This window comes from Ipomoea triloba, chromosome 6 (genome assembly GCF_003576645.1).
Source record: "Ipomoea triloba cultivar NCNSP0323 chromosome 6, ASM357664v1".
Taxonomy (NCBI): Eukaryota; Viridiplantae; Streptophyta; class Magnoliopsida; order Solanales; family Convolvulaceae; genus Ipomoea; species Ipomoea triloba.
The window spans coordinates 11,211,460-11,233,966 of NC_044921.1; the positions used below are offsets into that span (position 1 = coordinate 11,211,460).

The following is a 22,507-nucleotide window of genomic DNA, read 5'->3' on the forward strand; positions in this document are numbered from 1 at the left end:
TTTACTTCTTAACTAATGAATGTTGACAAGTTATATTTGAATTCATGTAAAAATATTTACATCAAAATTTAAGTACGAAATTCATATAATATTTTCATAAATAAAGAGAAAGAAAGGATATACAAAAAGCTGCAAATATTCTTAGCCATTTGATGGGTGTGAAAGAAGTTGGACATGAGACAGACAGTGGCCTTGGAATGCGTTCCTGGTGTGAAGCACTAGTCAAGATTAAGATACGCCCCGCCCTGCACTTTCATTTTTCTTTTTCTTTTATTTAAATATTCAAGTGCTTCGATTCTTCTAACATTAAATTATTTGTCCACCCAAATTTCTAAACATTACTTTCGACAAGTAAATTTCAACTATATATTTTTAATTTTTTATTTTTATTAGAGGAAAAAACAAATTTTTTTCTTTAAAAAAATATTGTACTCAATTATTTTATTTTTTTTAAAAGATTATGCTCAAATTTTGAAGGCTTCCTAATACTTCAGTCTCGAAAATTTGGAAGAGTAGATTAATAACCACTTGGTATAGTATCAATCATGATCTGCATTATAAGTTAAACTATTGATATGTAATTATGTATATTTATTTTTAATGTATTAAAAGTATATTTTTGAATGATAACTTGAGAAGGAAAATCTTCAACCACTACTTAAAGATATGCACGGGGTAAATCTTATCTAGGAAAATCTTCAACCACTACTTTAGCATATTATAAGTTTATTTTTAGTTCATTACCTAATAATGAGCATTTGCTACATTAAAAATGAACATTCAATATATTAATAATGAATATTTATTAGTGATTTACTTTGCAATGTAGACTTTGATCTATGGTATAATTTACCGCATCAATCACACGATTTAATCACACGATTTATCTCAACTGACCACAGACCCCTAGTACTTGTAAACTAGAGCAAAGAGCAACGATTTATTTTAGGTTTATTGACTAGTTAAGTTATACATTCTTACACAATTTAATTTATGTTTTTTTTAAGGAAGAGTAAGCTATGTGGACCATGTGGTGATAGAATCATGCTAGACTCCTTTTCATTTTTCACCATACTTTTTTTTACTGTCGAATGTGTGAATATTTCCCACAAATAAAAATATTTTGACTATTTAAATATTTAATTTAGTGAGCCATTTTAATCTAATAATATAAAAGAGGGATGCTAGTGGTTAAAAAAATAATAATAAGGGGAAATAATCATATTTTCCTTTCATTTTTATCATTTTAATAGGGGAAAGCGAATCCAATGTTTAAAAAAAAAATTAGTGATCACTTCAAGTGTTCTATATATATATATTCTTTTTGAATTAAAAGAACTAAAGAGAAAAAGTAGCATAATGTATTATGTATATATTGGCACTTGGCTTTTTTACACAAATATAGTTAATAGCAAGTCATCATAACATTCAAGAAAACATTGAGCAACATGCATGCACTCAATTAGACCTCATAAAATTGGCCAAGAAAAAACCAAAAAGGAAGAGGTGGGTGGGTGGGTAGGGAAAGATACCAAAAGTAATAAATATTTATAAAACCAAAAGTAAAAATAAAAAATAAAACAAAATAAAATACAGTGAGTTAGAAAACCCAAAAAAAAAAAAAAAAAAAAACTAGACATTACTACAAAGCTTCAAGCCACAAGAGTTGGATCTGACAAAGGCGTCGAGGGCCTTGACGGCGGCGGTTGCGGTGGGCCTGGCGGCGGGGTTGTCGGCGGTGCAGTCGAGGGCGAGGCTCATGGTGGCGACGATTTTGGTCCGGTAAATGACGGCATCGGGCTTGATAGGCGAGTCAACCCAGGCGTCGAGGTGGCAATCGGAGTAGCAATACCTGGCCCACTCGATAATGCTTTCATGCACGCCGAACTCATCGTCAGCTGGACTTCTTCCCGTCAATAATTCCATCAAAATAAGTCCAAATCCGTAGATGTCTTTAGATTCAACCATTTCTGCTGTGTCATATATGCAACCAACAAATTCTTATCAATCAATCCTATAAGCTAGCTAAAAAGGAAACGAATTACAGTAGCTTATTGTATGTAGGGTGGTGCATATCATGCAGGTGAAGAAAAGTGATGCATGCTTTGTGTCAGTTGTTTTCTTTCCCATATATATATATATATATATATAAATGTTGGATCAAATACTGCAGCCCTTCCAAGTGCGACGGTGCGAACAGCTCTGATCGATTGGATGAGCTCAAATAAATGATTGAAAATCAATAAAAATTGAAAAAACATATTATAATTTTCTCAACCAAATATATTTGAAAAAAGTGTCAAATAGGCCACTGAACTTATCGCTTTTGTGCAATTGGGCCATTGAACTTAAAAAGTGTGCAATTCAACCATTAAACAAGCAAAATTTGTGCAATTTGACCATTTTTACAAAAAGTTTTTGGTAAAATCCAATTATATTACTACTATATATATATTAAGAGTGACATTTTCTTCTACCATACTAGTTGGGAGTCAATATTGAAATGTTTTTAACTCAAATTGAATTAAATTTTTTTTTGTAAAAATGGTCCAATTGCACAAATTTTGCTTGTTTGATGGTTGAATTGCACACTTTTTAAGTTCAATGGCCCAATTGCACAAAAGCGACAAGTTCAGTGGCCTATTTGACACTTTTTCCAATATATTTCTATAGTACACTAAGTGCTGAGATGTAGTGCGCATCAAAATACTTGACGGTGCATTTGGATTTTGGGCTCAAAACACCATCAAACATATCTAAATGCACTTTGAAATATTTACTCCCATTTTGTACTCCCACACAAAAAATTTTGATATACACTTGTATTGGAACCCACATGAAAAAAGTAACTTATTATTGCAGGAGTAAAATTTAGGGAATAAGATTTGAGAATCATGTAGTAGAACTTTTGAAAATTATCAAAATGTCACTTTTTTTTTCTTATTCATTAATTTTCAACTATTGATCTGAACTCATACAATATACTAGATCTATCCTGACCGTCACATCTAGAGAGCCTATTGCACCAGAACCAAACCCTATATATATATATATATATAGATACAACATGCAGATAGAAATGTGGATGTGGAGGGAAAATAACGTAACGATAATGAGTAACTAGTAATATTATATTAATTCTCACCAACAAAAAAAAAGTAACATTATATTAAAACAACGTAACTTAACGTAACCCTAAAATAAATGTTGAAGTACGTACCTGGAGCAAGGTGGGATGATGAACGCTTTGAATGGGGAAGTCTGAGTCTTAGGCATGGCTCATCTCTGTGATCAATGATGATGTTGTGGGATGAAAGATCATCACCCACGATAACACCGGGCGAGCAACAACAATGCAAATATTTAAGAGCTCTGGCAATCCCTATAGCCACCTTTAGTCTACGTTCCCAACCCATTCCCCGAATTGCTTCGCACAGTTCCTTCCCTTCTTCAATGTACTCGTAGATCAGAATCCCGTGCTTTTCCGACATGCATGCTGCAGCAGCTAGCAGCCGTACGATGTTTGGATGGTGAAGGTTTCCAAGTTCCGAGGTCTGGATCCAGTAACTTGAGTGGTTTATGTTGCTCACAATCTTTGCCAGGAATTGCATGTTGTTTATTGTGGAGCTTCCTCTGTATGAGCGCCTCGAGATGAAATTCTCTTCTGTTCTCGAAGATGAGATATCCTCCATTGTGATGGATTTCGAAGCCTTGGAATCGAAGAACTGTAATTCCCATGTTCCGTCTTTGCTCCCCACTCTATTCATTACCAATTCCTTCCTTCTTCTTCGGATGAAAACGAAGATCATGGCTGCTGCTGCAAGAACGAGCACGAGAAGGGAAGTCAAGAAGTACCACCAAACGCGAGCTTTATAAGCGCCTTTGCATGGAGGCAAACCACTTGTTTCGTCGCCACCACAGAGGAGTGTATTCCCAGCAACTGCACTGGAATTGATGGCCAGGAAGGCTCCAGTGGATGGTATACTTCCATATAAATGGTTGAAGGAGACATTGACTTGAACAAGAGATTGGATTTGTCCTAAATTCTGTGGTATTTCTCCTGATAATTCATTCACAGACAGGTCGAGCTGGCCAAGGACTGGCATCTGGGAAAGACTCGACGGGATTTGGCCACTGAACTGATTGTGACTGAGGTCGAGGCTTACGAGTTTCTGACATGAACATAGTTCATCTGGGATTTTACCTGTAAGCTTGTTGGCACTCAGCTTCAGCTCCATTAACTCGGAGAACTTCCCGAAACTCGGAGGAATCTCACCCGAAAATCCATTTCCAGATAAATCCAAGTTTTCGAGCTTTTGAGTGCCAAAGGAATCTGGTAAAGATCCATAAAGTTTGTTCCTGGCCAAGTTCAGCATTTGCAGGGCTGGCATGTCCCAGTTCCTATCACTGATCGAGCTGTTGAGATTATTTCCCGAGACATCAAGAAAGTAGACAAGCGGAAGTTTGGTGAACTCGGGGGACAAATGACCAGTTAGTTTATTGTTCTGAAGGCGAAGTCGCTGCAAGGTTTTGCAAATAGAAAGGCTTTCTGGGATTTCTCCTTCAAGGGAATTTGAGAAGAGGATGAGCTTGAAGAGATGGCCGGGGTAACAAAGATGTTTTGGGATTTTCCCAGTGAGCTTATTGGTGGAAAGGTCTAATATGGTGAGGTTGTTGAACTTTCCAAGGTCCCTTGGTATCTCACCTGAGAATTGGTTAGACCACAACTGAAGAATTTGGAGGCGAGGCAAAGAGGTTAAGGATGTCGGGATTTTGCCAGTGAAATTATTGGAGAACAGATGGAGAATTTCCAAGTTCTGCAGTTGCCCTACAAGCTCAGGAATTTCACCAGACAGAAAATTGTCACTTAGATCAAGTGACTTAAGTTTCTTGAGTCCAAAAATGGAAGATGGAACTGGACCTGAGAGCTTGTTTAGGTAGAGAAAAAGATATTGAAGGCTGGTGAGATTACCTAAAGATGAAGGGATTTCGCCAGTGAGATTGTTGTAGACGAGATCAACGTGATACAAATTGGCCAACTCCCCAATCTCCTCCGGGATTCCACCCGAGAAATTGTTGTACCCCAGATAAATCCACTTCAAATTCTTCATCAGCCCCAACTCCGGGGGTATTTCTCCAGAAAATTGGTTCGACGCCAAGGTTAAGTACTCCAACTGCGACATGTTTGTAATAGACTTTGGAATGCTTCCTACCAAGACATTCCCACCAAAATCAAGAACTTTAAGGCCTGAGAAAAACCCAATATTTTCTGGAATTTTCCCAGAAAGCATGTTGTTCGAGAGATCCAGAGTCTCAAGAAATGGACTTGGCCCTTGTGGAAGGGGACCTGTGAAGTTGTTGTTGCTTAGATTGAGATACTGGAGTGACAAGCAAGAAGATAAGTTGCTTGGAATTTCTCCAAACAACTGATTGCTAGAGAGATCAATAGATTTCACATATGGCAACTGGAACGACGACTCTGGAATTCTCCCCGATAAGTTCTTCCCAGAGAGCTCAATCTTGGCAACATGTGATGAACCATCACAAACTAAACCACTCCACTCGCATAAAGCTCGAGATGGATTCCAATCACGAAGGGAGCCTAAAGGATCATTCAAGGATGCTTTCATCGATGCTAGTAGCTCCAGCTCCGAACATTTGCATGCTTGCAAGTTAAACAATACAAGCACAAAGATGAACATGATCAATCTGTTGTCGCGAATTTTTCCTCCCTTCTCTGTCATCTTTTTCGTCGAAAAGCTTTATATCAGCATCGACAGCATGAATTGAAGAAATGGATCTAATAAGCCAAATGTCAAAGTGGTTGGTTGGGCTTTAAGTGGATGAAGATAGCTTGAACAACTTTCTGCTAAGAGGTTTTCTGTCAACAACATGAAAACATTATACTTCTGTTACTATGAAATCTTGGATCTAGAGCCATCTAAAATTTTTTTTTTTAAAAGTAATGGACTAACTCGATAAAGCATAAAACATAAACTCAGCTTTCTATGAGGTAGGAATCTTTTCTTATTCATGTAAAACATATACATATGTATATTAGTATATTTTACAGACAAAAGCAGCTTCAGACAAGAATCCAAGGAACCATACTATGCAATTATACAATTTGGATTCTGGTACAAACTAAAGATCAATATAAATATCATTAGTACCAAGGAAAACATGGCACAAATTACGGACATGCAAGGACACATTAAATGAATACCACCAGGAAACAAGAAAGCTATAGCCAACATTAAGGTTAATAGTTATAGAGTCATACCAAAATACTGCAGCAATAAGTCTAAGGGTTTGGTAGCTTCTGAGGCTTGGAGAAGAGGAAAATCCTTTAGAATGGTGATAGCTTAGGATGTTAAGAGGGGTTAGTAGGTTAGGGAGTTAGAATTTGAGTGCATATATAGAGCAAGGGGCCAAGAATATGAAATAGGACAGAGAATTGTGGGATAATTACTAGAATGCACCTTGACCTGTGTTTGAACAAAAATGGTTGAAAGGAAGAAGGCAGGGACAGATGTTGGGGAAAGGCCTCGGCTTTGTCGGGTATTTCCAAAATGCTCTTTTGACTGGCTTTGGATGGTGACTAAGGATTCATTAGCCGTGACTCTTTTACAAAATTATTACAGGAATGATAAAAACCTCAAAGGCATAGAACTGAATGCTTTTAATATGTATCTCAAACTATTATACACATGCATCTTGGCACAACATAGATACTATTAGGATCAAGCGTTTACCACTTAGGTGGTAAAACATTTTCGAGACGTTGAGTGTTGGACTTGGCCTAAACTCCGGCCTCCGCCCAACAATTCCCTCTCCTAGCACCAACAAGTCCGGGGACCAACCAGTCTTAAACCCGAGACCTGATTCTAATACCACTTGTTAGATCAAGCGCTTACCACTTATGCCAAAAGCTATAGCTAGTAGCAAATGCACAATTTTATTTCTTTATAAACCATCATCACATTTTCGAGAAGTCGGGTGCTGAACTTGACCTTTTAAGCTCTTTACCGGCCTCCATCCAGCAATCCCCCAGTCACCGGCTGCTAGACTTGGTCTTTACCGGCCTTCGCCCAACAGATACACTTTTCCTTTCTCTATACGACTATACACAAAAAGAAAGCACAACGTACAAAGGTGGTGGTAAGAAAAGAACTCCAATCTATGCACTAAATGCATCTTGGACAAGAAATGAGTACTTATTTTGCACTTTGGTGTGAATTCTGCTGTGATAGATAAGTACTGGCTTTACAAAATAAACACTATTGACAGATGAGTATATATAAAAGGGAAATTTATCATAATCTTTTCTAGCCAGCTACATTAATTTAATTTAATTTTTTTTCTCTAGAATTAAACAAGATTCCTCAAAGCATTGATCAAATATTAAAGAATGCATTAGCACGAATTCCAGAATGATGCTTTATTTTTAAGTGTAAACCCTCAATTGTACTTCCATGTTCTGTTCCCTTGCCTGCCTCTTTGCAAGAAAAGGAGTATGCGCTGACCAAATAAAAAGGAATGCAAGATGTACTAAAATGATTGAATCCTTAAACTTGAATACTGCATGCTTTTTCTATGAGTTGTCATTGGTTGTATAACATTAGCAAGACCAAATTATGTCAACTTATTTGTTCACAATGTCATGCCTAGGATCTCACTTTTCTCAAACTATATACTATACATGAGTGAAAGATTTTATTCCCTGCTGTCAAGAATCTTTGTAGTTATGATTTGTGAGAGTAATTTAAGGATAAAAGCAAGTGCTGCTTACTTGCATTAATCTTGAGAGTCATTTCATATAACCTTTTCCTTGTTTTTTAAATACTAGCAATCATGAATCAAACACACTCACATACATACAATTATACATTCGGATAACCTCATCCAAGATAGTTAAGGATACAAACTTGTAACCACAAGATCAGAAGTTTGAATCTCAGCAATTTTAGTTTGAGCAAGTCAACTATTAGCAACCTAAGCTGGTTTACCTCCTTGTGGTTCTTTTGCCGGCTAGGATCACAAGGTGGGGTTTGGATTTCCCTCATCACCCCAAAAAATTATGCATTCACATAACTATGTTAAAAGTCTTACTTGCACACAATGTCATCATGTGAAAGGTTAACACAATCTACACAACCTTTGACTCTTGTGAGACAAAATTTCAAGGCCATCTATTCCCATTGACCCACAACTGAGTGCTAGCTTCTAATTTAAGACTGAAGTTTCCCACAATAGCATAGCGTGCAAATCTGAATTATCTCAAGATGAGTCAAAGAAAAAAAGGAAAAAAGTGGGGGAAGGGGAAAGGAATGGGAAAGTGGATTCTTTAAAAAAAGAGACTTTGCCAAAAGACTTTGAGCTCAAGGGACATAATTGTGGCTCTCTCAATTGGAAGTCATAGATTTGAATCATATGAATTATTGACTTTTTGTGCTTTAATAAGTTAATAAAGTATATATAAACATATATTATTGAGTCAAACTAAAAAACAGACTTTTTTTTTTCCTACTATTCAACATTATAAAATCTTTCTAAAACAGTATATTGGCATCAAAATTAGAGATACAGATATAGTTTTTGGTATAGTATAAGAAGTCCATGAAAATTGCGCCAGAAATAAACAAAGTTGAAAATGGGGCTAAAAATACAAACAGATACGTACAAGAAGTAAAGCACTAAAAATGAAGAGTGAATGGGAAAGTAAAAAGGGGGAAGGAAAAGGAGAATATCTTTACGTTACAGAGAGAGTCACTGAGCTATTGAATGAAGCTCGTGCGTGCGCCTTTCTTTGTCCAAGGCGGTATGGGACCCCTCCATTCTCTTTCTCGAAGGAATATACAGAGACAGAGACAGAAAGCAAGAGAGAGTGTGGTCTTTGTCAAAGCCCAGTAGTGTCACCATGCTTTCTTCTTCGCCATTTTCTAGGGTTACTCGCTCGCCATCCCCACTCCAACCGTAACCTAACCCATTTCCTCTCCTCTCCTCTCTGTTTTTGTCCATCACGTTTCTCACTTCCCTTTTTGTTTTTCAAAGGCTAAAATTACAGTGCTTCATCACATCACAATATCTGATATCTGAGTGGAAAGATGAATTCTGTGATTACTCCAATTTTTTACGCACGCTCTTACCCTTTTTTTTTTTAATAACGAAAACTTATCCAGAAAATAGTTCAGTCAATATGAAAATATAATCCTTAAATTTGGAAATGTAATACTAATTTAAGATTAAAGTATTTTTTTACAAATAGAAAATGTAATACTTTTACATTGTATACCGTGACCTTGCATGGTAAATCTTAATTTAATCTATTATGTGTTTTTAATAAATTATACATCTATAAATGAATTGAAGCAACATAATATATTAACAATATACACATAAAAATGATAATATGTTAACTGCGTTTTATGTGATTGTAATACATATTATGTACATTTTGTTAACATATTATATGTTTGTAGTTAATGTATTATGTATCTTCAATTTATTTACATACACATAATCTGTCAGACATATAATATGAATATCATTTTGAATTATGATCCACAATTCAATGTAGACCATGATGCATGATATAATTTGCTAAGGATATCTCTATGACTCTCTCGGAGGTCACAGGTTTGGACCCTAATAGAGGCATTGACTCCTACATTAAAATGACAAGTTTAGTCCATAAGTTATGACCGTATCCATTTTTAGTTCTTCAGTTATGCGCGAAGTGGTGCATTTGGTTCCCGACTATTAAAACTGATGGAAAATTTTAAAAATATTTTTAAAAAATTTAGGGGTAAAGTAGAAAATTCACATTTTTATTCACTTTCTTATATTGAAACCACTTTTGCAACATTATTTTCAACTTCCTAACATTCTATCTCAAGGTTTTTCAATTCCAAAAGCAATTCAATAATCCTCGTATGACTTGATAGTAACATGAGTCTCGTATAAGGAACATGTGACTCAATACAAACAAGATAACGCTTGATCATTGTCTTCAGGTATGTAAAACACACCATAGTAAAAGTTTTTTATTTCACTTACTAAACATATGGGTAATCAAACCATAACTTTTGAAATACAAGAAGATGTCAAATTCCTCATGTTATTTTTATGACAAATTCACTAAGAGAGTAACTTGAGATTTTTAGTACGTAAAATTCTTTCATAAGCTCTACAATAACTTAATCAAGAATCGTATATCCTGACAATATATATATATATATATATATATATATATATATATATATATATAGGATCGCGTTCAGGTGCGTACTGGCCGCCCAGGAGAGAACTACGAACGAATCACAGCGCGCCATGTGTTCGGAATGTAGTTGCACCTCACGTTATAACTAGGTGCACGTAATGTTATAACTAGGTGCACCCAGGTGCATAAATGTTAACAAGGTAAATTACTTGCACTTGTAAGTGAAAATAGGTGCACACGTGCAAGTAAAATGCATTACAAGTGCAAGTAAATTGTACAATGAGTATTAATACTAAGTGCACCTAATGTTATAACTTAGGTGAACCTAATGTTATAACTAGGTGCACATAGGTTGCACCCAGGTGCATGAATGTTAACAAAGTAAATTACTTGCACAAGTGCAAGTAAAATGTATTGCAGATGCAAGTAAAGTGTATTACAAGTGCAAGTGAGTTGTATATTGAGCATCAATACTAGGTGCACCTAATGTTATAACTAGGTGCATGAATATTAACAACGTAAATTACTTGCATTTGTAAGTGAAATTAAAATATTTGCGAAAATAGGTGCATGAATATTAACAAGGTAAATTACTTGGACTTGTAAGTGAAAATAGGTGCGAAAATATTTGTACTTGTAAGTGAAACTATGTGCACTTGTAAGTGAAACTAGGTGCTTTCAAACCGCTAAGAAGAAATATGGTTGAGAAGAAAGGAGACACATTGCGTCTAGCTAGAGACGTAAAATGTGGTGCTGCTTGGGAGGCAACCCAAGATTTAATAATTACTTTATGTTGTTTTTACGTTTTGTTTTAATGCTTTATTAGAATTCTAGTTGGTATATGTTTTTGAGAGACTAATTTGTAGGGTTAATGACCCAAAAATGCTACGGGAAGGCCAAAACGGGACAAAAGACGAAATGAAAAATCGAAAACCAGAGAAAAATCCCGAGCTGGGTCGTCCACGTGTCATTCACGCGTGAAGGACACGTGGATGGATTCCAGTAGCCATCCACGCGTCCAGTCACGCGTGAACGCCACAATGAGGCGTGAATTTAAAGGGCTCGGCCGTGATGAGTATAATAGTGAGTGTAAAAAGTGGGTATGTTATGTCGTTCCGCTGAGGATTGGGGCTATGTCACGTAATTGTATGAATTAAGAACACTAGGCACTAGAGTATGTAAATCAACTAGAATCCAAGCAACTAAAACTGAATGATGAAGATTAAAAGAAAGCAATTGACTAAGGTGTAAACTGTATGATAAAGGTATGGGCCAGATTAGGGGGTTGTAACCTTGATGTTCTAACGAACTCAAAATTAGGGAAAGAATAATTAACCTAGGGATTTATGGGCAATGCACAAAAGAATTCAACCCAGCTACTTTCGTAATCAATAAGCCGAATTAGGCTGCAATTGCCCCACTGTCGTGATGTATCAATTATAACCTTAAGCACCTAAGCATTGTAAGCCCCCAAAATTACCTCTATTTTCATAGTAGGAAAATTAGGTTGAAGTTGGTAAGGCTCGAGGTCTCCATCCAACTTTCGTTGTAATGAATCCCTCTCCTAGACTAGCAATTAATTGTGGCCACCAATCAATAACAAGTAGAAATAAATCCCCAATTCAACATAAACTCTAGGCAAAAGATTCAATCCCTTTATGCAATAATCATAAATCGAACATCAAGATTAACAATGGACCCCTAATCCAAACCCATAAGCGAATTACTCACGCATGATTGGAGTAAACATAGCAAGGCAAGAATTAAAGATGGAAAACATAGCTGCAAGATTAAGGAATAAAAGGGAGAAAACTTTACTAACAATTCTCAAGAGTAATTCCAAACCAAACGATGATTCCAAGCTTCAAACCGAATTCAAAGATGTAAAACTGCTGTATTGTATGCTATAGAAAACTCTAAAGAAGGGAAAAACTGCACTAAGCTAAAATTAGGGTTCGGAATTCCCAAAACATCAGAAAATGCGACTTAAATATTGGACAGCCGCCGGGTCACGGCCGCCATCACGGTCGGGATCGGGGTCGTGATGCGTCGTGGCCGGGATCGGGGCCGTGATGCGTCGTGGCCGGCTGCTTGTCCCTAGTGGAGGTCACGACCGCCATCACGGCCGTGAGGCTGGCCGTGATGCGGCCCTTTGGTCCTCTTCTGACTCCTTTTGTGCTCCGCTGCTCCCTTCCGGCCCGGGGTAGATTCCTTATGTCTCGAAAGCTGGTCCGAGATGACCGAAAATCCTTCCTTTGCTCCTCATTTGTGAATAAACTAAGATTGATCAAATGTAACACACAAACGAGCCTTAAATGTATCAAGATAAAGAAAATAAGCAACAAAACTCCTGAATCGTGGGGCAAATAAAGGTATAAAATCATGTGTATCAGGCCGAACCACGCAATCTTCATCCCAAAACACAAAATTCCTCTCTTCTTCCACGCCAAAATACGACTCCAAAGCAAGGTTTTAGTAAAGTTGATTATTTTTCACCATTCTTATAAAAAAAAAGGCTAAATCATCACCTCAAGGTAAAAACATCTTCTTGAATCTATTTCAATGGTTATTTTTGAAGTTTGAAGAATATATTCATGAGATTCTATCATACACTATTTTGCATTATTTAGTATGATTTGAATGTTTATAATGGTTAAAGAAGCATCATAGAACTGTATTTCATTGCTTTCTTCCATTATTTGTGATTGAATTGGTAGATTGAAGTAAAATTTTGAGCTTTAATGTGAACACCATGGGAATACAAATGTGTTTGCTTGATTTCTTGATGTTATAATGAAATTGATGCTTGAATTGGTATGCAAACTTGTTATAGAACATTTATATACCATCAATTTGATGTTACACATGCTACATTGTTAAATTGCATTTTCATCCTTTAACCCTAATTCTTGAATTTGGGGAAGAAGATGAAGTTGACTTTTTGAAATTGTTGACTTCTAATTTTGAAATTATTGACTTTAGAATTGGGTTGCTATATCTTGAAATTAAGCATGTGTGTGATATTGGAATTGTATTGTTAACATTTTTATGATGAGAATTGATCCAAATATAGGGGAAACTATGGCGAAATTTTCTAAAAATCCCAACCATATTTTCGAAAATTCAAGTTTTGACAAGAAATTTGGACACAAATTCTTGGTGTGATATGGGAAGATAACCGCAACTAACCAATTGTTTTATGGATTATTGTTAATTGTTAAAATTTTTTAGGATGGGTAGAACAAAGGAACTTGCAAAGAAGAGTGGACATGATGACGATGGATCTAGTCGGCAACGAACAAGAGTACAACCCTCTCGACGTCAACAACCGGAGAATGTTCCACAACGTGCCATTCTAGAAGAATTGGGTACAAGACCCTTCCGGAATTTGTCACCGACAGAAAGAGCATTATTGGATGTTTACCGAGGGAAACGTCTAAGCGAAGGAAGATTCTTTGAACCAAATATGCTGCGAGAGTTTGAATGTGAAGAGGAAGTTTATTGATTGCTACAACATCCTCAGTTGGGACGACTTTTTGAATGGAGGGGTCCGACGGGTCCGACGTATTCCCCCCATCACTTACGAGTTTATAGCCACACTTGATATTAGGCGTGAGATCAACAATGCAAGGCAATCGATAAAGTCTTCACTCTTTGGCCAGCGATATCATTTATCTGTTAACGACATCGCAGTAGCTTTGGGATTTCATGACCAGGCCGAAGTATCCATGCGTTACTTTAATTATTTCAAATCTGATTTTGACACTGACAGGGATGCCGCGAATTATTGGGTTCAGATCACAAATGGCCGACCATATCACTCGTGCAACCTGAAGGCCAAATACATCACAAGTCACAATCAACTACCTGAAGGCTATTAGATTAGCATTAGCCGTGAATCTTTCAGGAAGAAAGACAAACCGGAACAAGGCCTATCGGCAGGATCTATTTTATATGTGGAGCATGGAAAACCGAGTAAATGTCAACATAGACACTCAAGTAAAGAAATGGCTTCAATCCCAAACAAGGCAAAAGGTACAGGTTGTATTCGTAGGACCTTTGGTAATCAGATTGTGCCAGGGATTGGGCATTGGTAATCATTTGGAGCGAGAAAAGAATGAGGGTTCCATGGTAGCTTTCGCGGTTCGTGAGTTCTAGGCCATGTAAATCAAATGGGGAGGTGATAATGCACCAGTTGAGGGAGTTGAAGGTAGTACTGATGAAGAAGATGATGAGGAAACGCAGGAGTAGGATGAACCAAATGTACAGGAGCGAGGAGAACCTAGTGCACAGCATGGAGAGCCAACTATGATGGGTTGGGAGTCTACTCAGGCTTTCCACAGGCAGCTCCATGAAGAACAGATGGCTTATATGCGTTCCCACAATTTGAGGCGAGAAGAGCAATACACGTCACTGTATGCATGCCAGGATAAGCAGGAGGAGCAATTTATATCGCTTTATACGAGCAAGAATGAAGAGATTCTCCGCACTTGGAGAGAGTTGAAGAGAATGCTCGGATGATTCAGGAGCTATAAGCTCAATTTGCTAGGCAGTTCCACCCTCCATCCTTCGGTGATCAGTGATGTCAAATTCCACACCCTGATAGTTCGAGAAACAATGAGAAGTCCCCGAACATTAATCCTGACATGAATTGATCGATGATGATGTCCCATGAAAACTTTAGGTTCCCTATGCATGGGGTCCCCCTTTATTTACTTTTCATTGTTTTGTGCTTATTTTTATTGCTTTTGCATTACTTTCTTTACTTTCATGCATTTTCATAATTGTTAGACTATAATTTTACTATTTCGCATTTATTTTCTTTAAGTAGTTATTTCTATGAGTTTTATGTGTTTATCTAGTTCGCACTTATTTTGCTTTATTATGTTTGTGATAGCCTATCAAGTCTATAATAATTGAATATCTTTCCTAATTGCTATTATATTTCTTGTTATTAACCTTTGAGTATATAGCTTTGATAACGGAGGTCGACCGATGTTGGAAGCTAAAGTGTGGAAAAAGGGATGCATACTTGGTTTAACCTCTTATCCCTTTTCTATTTTATGCCCCGTTTTCAAAATTCAATGTGTGGAAATTGTTTATACAACTTTGTGTATTTTATGAGCTTACCATGTTATTTTAATCACCAAGGTTACATTTTATTATACCCTATACCCCAAAGCAACTTCCAAATTGTGGAAAGAGATTTTTATTTGCAATGATTATTTAAAGCCGTTTTCCTTTTTCCCGTGAGTCCGAGGTACCATCGAGGACGATGTTCCATTTAAAGTGTGGAAAGGACGCACTTTGTGCTTAATGTCTATTTGCTTAAGTTGGTCTCTTGGGCATGATAAACGGGTGTGTTTGCAAAATTGAAGAGCGAGTTATTGTTTGTGCTATCTAGGGAGAATTTTGACTAGATGCCAAAAATTTTTATTCTTGAAATATCTTTGTGGAAGTTACTTTTCGCACCCATGAGAGTGTTTAGAGCCAAATAAGTTTATATTCTTGCCTGCTTGCATGATGTTCACCTCTTATTTAGGTAGGACCTTAGTCAAGGATCTCTCGAAGTGGGAGTGTGCACTTTTTAATTTGAGAAAGATAAATTAAGCGAGTCCCAGAATTGAACTAAATTTTGGTAGGGCATGGGGCAAAAGGAGAGCCTATTAGTGAGCTTAGAGTGAAAAATCCCTTAATTCCAAAGAAAAAGGCATGAGGGATTGTATGGAGAAACAGTTGAAAAGGCAAAAAGGCCAATCCTAGAGATAAAAACTAAGGAAAGCCATCTCGCTAGGTTGTGTTCAACCATAGTCTTCGGAAAAGCAAAAGCTATACCTGGAGTTGAGCACCCATTGCACTGGCTTCGAAAAAGCATGGAGTTCCATATGAAGTCGGGTCGCTCGATGGTGTTATCCTAGGAAGTGAGAAGAAAGAGGGACCGCCCCAAGTCATTGGCGGTGAGTGGTCCATGTCCCTACCCTCACTTATTTTACTCGTTGGGCTTTGGTGTTAGGACAGAAGGGTTGATTAACTAGTGTACATCGTTCCCACTGGTGGGAACGACTAGAGGCCCTAATTAAATGAGAGGTGGATCCGAAATTGGGATTGCATGCTTGCACATGGTGTGAGAAGTGTGTTCCCCTTGTTTTAATTGTTTATCTACAAAGGGTTTTTACTTCCCGGAAATATTCCTTGAGTTGCATTGGCATCTGACCAACATTCTTGGTAGATAACACAAAAGATTTCCCCCTCTTTGATAGTCTTAACACTCACATTTTGATTGACCAAGAGTTCCATATTAATTGAGTTTAGTATCTTGGAAACTTATGAGCTTAGAAATGAATTATCTTGCTTGAGGGCAAGCAAGAAGTAAAGTGTGGAAACTTGATAAGCTTCCAAGATACCTATATATTGGTTACAAATAAGGGTAATTTATAGCATTGTTAGCATCCTTATGTGATTAATCTTGCGATATTATGTGCTTTAATTCGTTAACTACACCCAAAGCTACCTTTGGTGCATTTTGAGACATTTCATAAGTCACAGGAGCTGTTAGGAACGAGGAACGAGCGAAACGAGCAAACCAAGCAAGACAGGAGCCCCGGAGGACCCAAGATGAGGCATTCACGCGTGTAGGTCACGTGAAGGCTTTCCAGTAGCCGTCCACGCGACCAGTCACGCGTGAAGGCTGCGTGAACAAGACATTGCGGAGGAATTATTTCTAGGCAATTTTGGGAGAGACTATATAAGGAGGCTTGATAGAATATTTCAGAGGAGACCTTTTTGGAAAGGAGGAAGACCACTTTTAGAAATCTTTTCCATTCTTAGAGTAGGTTTTACATTTTCTCCTGGTAAACGAAAACTTGAAGCTTGGATTGAAGATTACATTTCATTTACTAGGTGATCTCTATTTGAATCTTATTTCTATTTTACATATCTTGTTTTCGATTGAATTAGTTTACGATCTTGAATTCTTGATTATGTGTGGCTAGTTCAATGTAGGGCTTGGATTGTGTGAATCTATGTTGCTAGTGTGAAGATCTTATTTCTTATTGTGGATTTGATTGCTTTGATGTTGGAAAAATCTATTCTTGTCTATTGATTGTTGTTTTGATTAGATCTTGCATAGATTTGGCCAATTTATTGAGAGGTTGAGATCTTGACTCTATCAAGGTATTGATTTGGGTTGAGTTGAAACTTTTTGCAATCTTAGATCCTATGGAATTCCATGATTAGGAATAGTAGGAAAGTGTGTAGCTAAGGTGTTTGATAAAATGTCTCTTTAGGCTTTTGGTTGCTAAAAGGCACTCCTAAGCCTAAGAAACCCTAGTACACAAAGGTGAAAAATGACTAAGATGACACACTCTTGAATAGCCAACACCATTGCATCATTAGACCACTACTTGAGACACACGAGGAAGCAACATAGCCAAGCACAATTCAATCCCTTGTTTTCTTTATTTCTTATTATCATTTGATTTTAGTTACCTTTTGTTCACTTACACTTCACATATGCCATTCACCACATTTACCACCCACACTCGTCTCATTACACATTCATTCGATTGAAAGCAATAGCATAGACTTACCTCCACGTCTCTCCTTTGAGACCGAAACTCGGAGAGTTGTAGACTCTTCGTTTTATCATAACATAGACGTACCACATCCATAGTACACACACATCACTCACCATATAAAGAACTATCACCATCAATGCCCCAAAACCCAAAATGAAATTTCCCATTTTTATTGTTGTATAAGGTGACCGAAAATGGAGTATGTGATGTTCTTCTGGTTGTTATCCTCAATCCTGAGCTAGAGGATCAATTGCTCCAGGTTCATCTCCTTTTACTTTTGCTTAAGGTAGTTCTTGAAGTCTTTACGACCTGGAGGTAGCAAGTTGATTATAGATATCACTTGAAAGGCTTCCACTCACTACCATGCCTTCGTCAAAGATCTTGTTAAAGATCAACTGAATGTCTAAAACTTGACTTAGCATGGTCTTGGAATCCACTATTTTGAAGCCAAGGGCTCGACCTCAACAACATCTTTGCATCAGAATTCTCACTCTAGTACTTATAGTCCAAAGACTCCCAAATCTCATTAGCTATGACATACTTGTTGTATACATCATATAGTGTTTCATGTATCATGACATACTTGTTATTCCTTCAACTCAAGAATCTTCTTGGTCAAGAACCTTACCAAGTTGAGAGTCGTGAGGTAGAACAACATCTTTTGTTGTCACCTCTTAAAGTTTGATCCATTGAACTTCTATGATTTTTCTACTAATCTACTTGGTACCGACATTAGTACATGTACCATAGGGATACACCATTGGATGCCACTACCGGTCTACGAACCAAGGTTCACCAAGGTATTGGAATGTGCAACCTCGTTGCCATATCCAGGATTATTATTAGAAACATTACCCTCTCCATTGTTATTCATCAATAATATGGGTGAAGACATTTTTATCACAAGAAAATAAGGTTTTCACCTTGTTGGAATATTATAAAAAAATAATTCCAAAAAAGAAGCACAAAAATGAAAGGTTCGGGTTAACAAATTCGAGTCGTGTAATTCTCACACTTTGCTTGAAAGTTTATTTGCTACCGCCCAAGGTGCTAGAAGAAATCAAATTGGAGCACAATTAAGAGAAGAAATCAAATTGGAGCACAACTAAGAGAAGAGATAAATTTGGAGAACATTTAAAAGAAGAGATCACACGATTGAGATCAATTGGAGAATAAATAAGAGTTCAAGTTGGAGATCAATTGAATTGAAGATCAATTTAAATATTAAGAGCACAAGTCACTAAGAACACAAATGGCAGCATAAGTGATTAGAGGAAAAGATTGTATTACAGATTGAAGAATAGAAATTGTAGAAGATGATCACTACATGCAAAAATCACTAATGCATTAAAATTCAAATTTCTATGCAAATTCCAAAAATGATACATGCCAAATATGAAATTTTTTTAAAAAGTCAATAATGCCTGATTCACAGGCCAAATAGCATGGAGAAATTTTCAATGCATCAAATCAACACGCAAAAATCACTACTGTAAACGGCCGAAAGTGAATATCAAATTTTCAACATATCAAATCAGGTAACAACAACCAAGGATTCAAAATCAAAACTGTCTCACTCCCACAGATATATTTGATCATCTATAAAAAGGGCATAAAGACTTGAAGATGAGATATAAGAGAGCATATGGAAGATTGACGAGAAGCAAGCAAATGCAATGCAAAATATTCAAGTTAAAAAAACTCATTCTTCATAGAAATATCCAGTATAAAAGAAACTAATCCTTCTTGAAGTCTCTAGGAGTTGGAGAAAAAAAAAAAGAAAATTCCATTTTTCTTGTATTACATATCTTTACTGAGTGTAGATAGAGGAGAATAGCACGAAGATTGTGAAATTATAAGATTAATACTGGCTTTATGATCAAAGTACTAAGTCTTATTTGAAAGTAACACAAAGTTATAAAATCATATATAAGTGTTGGTTTTGTGATCAAAACACTTAATTTGAAGGATTTGAAGATTAGTGCTAGCTTGGTGATCAAGACTCTAAACTTGAAGTTGTGAATGATTAAGATTAGTGCTGGCTTTGTAATCAAAGCACTAAATCTTACATTGTATCTTATGTCTAGGTGATTGATATAGTGAGCTCCTCTTGGAGATAGGAATAGAGTGGAGTAGAAGGATTGCATCACCTTTGAACCACTATCAAAATTCTTGCTCTCTATTTTATTTACTACTTTCACGTATGCATGCCATTTATTATTCTCAATCATCTATTTTTTGAACACTACACTTTACATACATTTACTCCACTATGTACTCTAAGTTAGATTCTATTCATCAAGTACTAAATATTATTCATTTTTTACAAAGTCTAATTCACTTAGAGCTAATCTTATAAAGTGTGAAAAATTTTAAAAGTCTATTCACCCCCTTCCCTCTAGACTTTTTACCACCCAACCAGGACCAAAATGCATGAACTTAGAGAAGGAAGACAAGAGCTTTTAAAGAAACAAATTTTCTATAAAGATATATATATATATATATATATATATATATATATATATATATATATATATATATATATATTTTTGTAAAATCATCTGCTCAACCACAGATAGCAATTAATAATGACATTAATTCTCATTTAAAGTCAACTTGTAACCTTCATAATGGATAAATTTAATATGAAAATTAACACAACAGTTTCAAATTTACTTCTTAAAATTAAATTTAGAAGTAATTTGAAATTAATTTCTACAGATCAGAATTAATACGTTCTACAACGGTACACCGAAAAGTGACACCTAGAGGGTACACCCGAAAGTGAAAATTCACTTCTTGGTATCGACCAAGAAGTTTTCACTTCTTAATCAAACCAAGAAGTAAAATAGTACACATTTCCACCGAAAGGTGGAAATTAGTTCCATTATAAGGTGGAATTACTTCCAACTTTTGGTGGAATGACCTAAGACTCCATCGTAAGGTGGAGTGCTGGCCTATTTGATTGTGCCTCACAATTGTATCGAGAGGTGGAAGTACTCTACCTCAAGGTGGAGTAGCTTTTCGTACGTACGTGGCCAAGTTGGAAAACTTTCGGCAGAATGAGTCTACTTTGATAATTTCAATTCAAATGGTTCTATTTTGAGAATAAATTTCTCATTTACCCATTATCCGTTTAGAACATACAATATCAATTTCTTCATCTCACTTAGGAAAACCTACTTCTACCCGACCCAAATTGGAAGTGGACCCCATTGATATTTATACTACAAAATAACCCTTAAAATACCATTTTATACAAAATTTTCCAAGGATAGATACTATGATCCACCCACCCATTATTGCAACTTGCAATATTAGAGCCTTAGAGGTGAGCAAAATAACTATTTCAACATAACTTGAATATAAATCAACCCTTAGTCCAACCTCAATTACTCTATGTCTCCCATCCACACACTCTTTCTACAATTGGGAAATGAATAATTTAAATATTATTCTATACTTCCATACTTAAAGTTGAGTAAAAGCGATATAATAGTGGAATAAAGTGTGTGTGAGAGGGTATCTTCACACTAGATAACTTATCAAGGAGTGGACCAGAAGGGTATTGAATAGTAGGTGCATAGGCACAAGAGTGTAGAGTGTTTGGAAGCTAGTTCAAAAAGTGAGTTGCAATAGATCACGGAACAACTAAGTGCATTGATAAAGCAATTAACAATCAATAATACAAACAAGGACTTTGACCAAGCTACTTTTGTATAGATGCTATGGCTTTTATAGGATAGAGACAATGTAATGCTTCAACAAGGGGACTAGGGAGACGATACTAAACTCTAATGCCACTCTCGTAGACATTGGACTATCAATTAGACTAAAGTCCCATTCTCATGGCTACACTCACACTAATTGAAACAATTTAACAAGCGCACATCGTTCATGTCTCCTTCCAACTACCTTTACTTAAAGTAGAGTTGGCCACAATCATCCAAGAGTCAATATAAACCACCAACTCACAACTATAACTATTATTGAATCATTACAGTATCTAGCATTGCAATTCAAATCACATAGCATCCATATCAAAAGACCTTAATCTAAACCCCTAATGAATCTAATTACTCATGTTTGGAGTGTAAATGAAAGCATTAATAGAAAGGAAAGATATAGCATGAACAATTGAACACAATAAAAGGCAAAGAAAAGTAAGAAAGACTTAACTTTGAGCAAGAACAATGAAATGTGCAATCTGGAAATTTAAATAAAAACCTGGAATTGAACTTCAAATCTTCATCAAATTGGATAAATTACAAGAGAATGCTTAGAGAGGTTTTTTCTCCAAGAAAACCTTGGAGAGAGAGAGAGAGTGAAAAATGAAAAGTGATCTCAAAATAACCGCCAATGCATATAATACTTTCAAATTCGCACTAAGATAATTGCCTCGCACATTCTTAGACTTGGGGTCATGGTCACAGTCACTATCCTGATCAGGAACGTGACTGTGACCAAGGAGATCTGTCACAGCTTCCTAGCCATCCCGAACATCATCACGACCAGGAGGAGTAGGGGGAGGCTGAGGTTCGGCTTGTGGGTTCTTGGCCTCCCACTGCTCATCCCGACCCCAACAGGATCCCGGGGATCCTCAAGCTAGGCTTGCAAGTGCTTACCACGATCACGACTAGGACCAAGACCGGGACTGGAACCAGGACCCCCCTCCTTGGTTCTCGACTCGCTCCGTACTTTTCCTTAA

At 36.6% G+C, this 22,507-nt stretch overlaps 1 protein-coding gene across 2 annotated transcripts; it reads right to left on the reverse strand.

Annotated features, from left to right (window-relative positions):
- Positions 1 to 1,343: 1,343 nt before the first annotated feature.
- LOC116022917 (probably inactive leucine-rich repeat receptor-like protein kinase At2g25790) lies at positions 1,344 to 6,381 on the reverse strand. Of its 2 annotated transcripts, none has more exons than XM_031263829.1 (3): positions 6,284 to 6,381; positions 3,221 to 5,881; positions 1,344 to 1,970 (listed from the first exon to the last, which is right to left on the reverse strand). In XM_031263829.1, the coding sequence occupies exons 2-3, from the start codon at positions 5,742 to 5,744 to the stop codon at positions 1,633 to 1,635; spliced, it is 2,862 nt and encodes a 953-aa protein (XP_031119689.1). In that variant the 5' UTR covers positions 5,745 to 5,881; positions 6,284 to 6,381; the 3' UTR covers positions 1,344 to 1,632. The 2 variants fall into 2 exon arrangements, with proteins under 2 accessions (XP_031119689.1, XP_031119688.1); XM_031263828.1 differs by having other exon boundaries at positions 1,344 to 1,973.
- Between the last annotated feature and the right edge of the window lie 16,126 nt (positions 6,382 to 22,507).

What these genes read in the sequence shown, in the direction of transcription:
- LOC116022917 (XM_031263828.1), bottom strand. Translation starts at nt 5,744, where the DNA reads ATGACAGAGAAGGGAGGAAAAATTCGCGACAACAGATTGATCATGTTC. An exon ending in ATCATCCCACCTTGCTCCAG is followed by an intron (nt 1,974 to 3,220) that starts GTACGTACTTCA and finishes TATATGACACAG; the next exon opens with CAGAAATGGTTGAATCTAAA.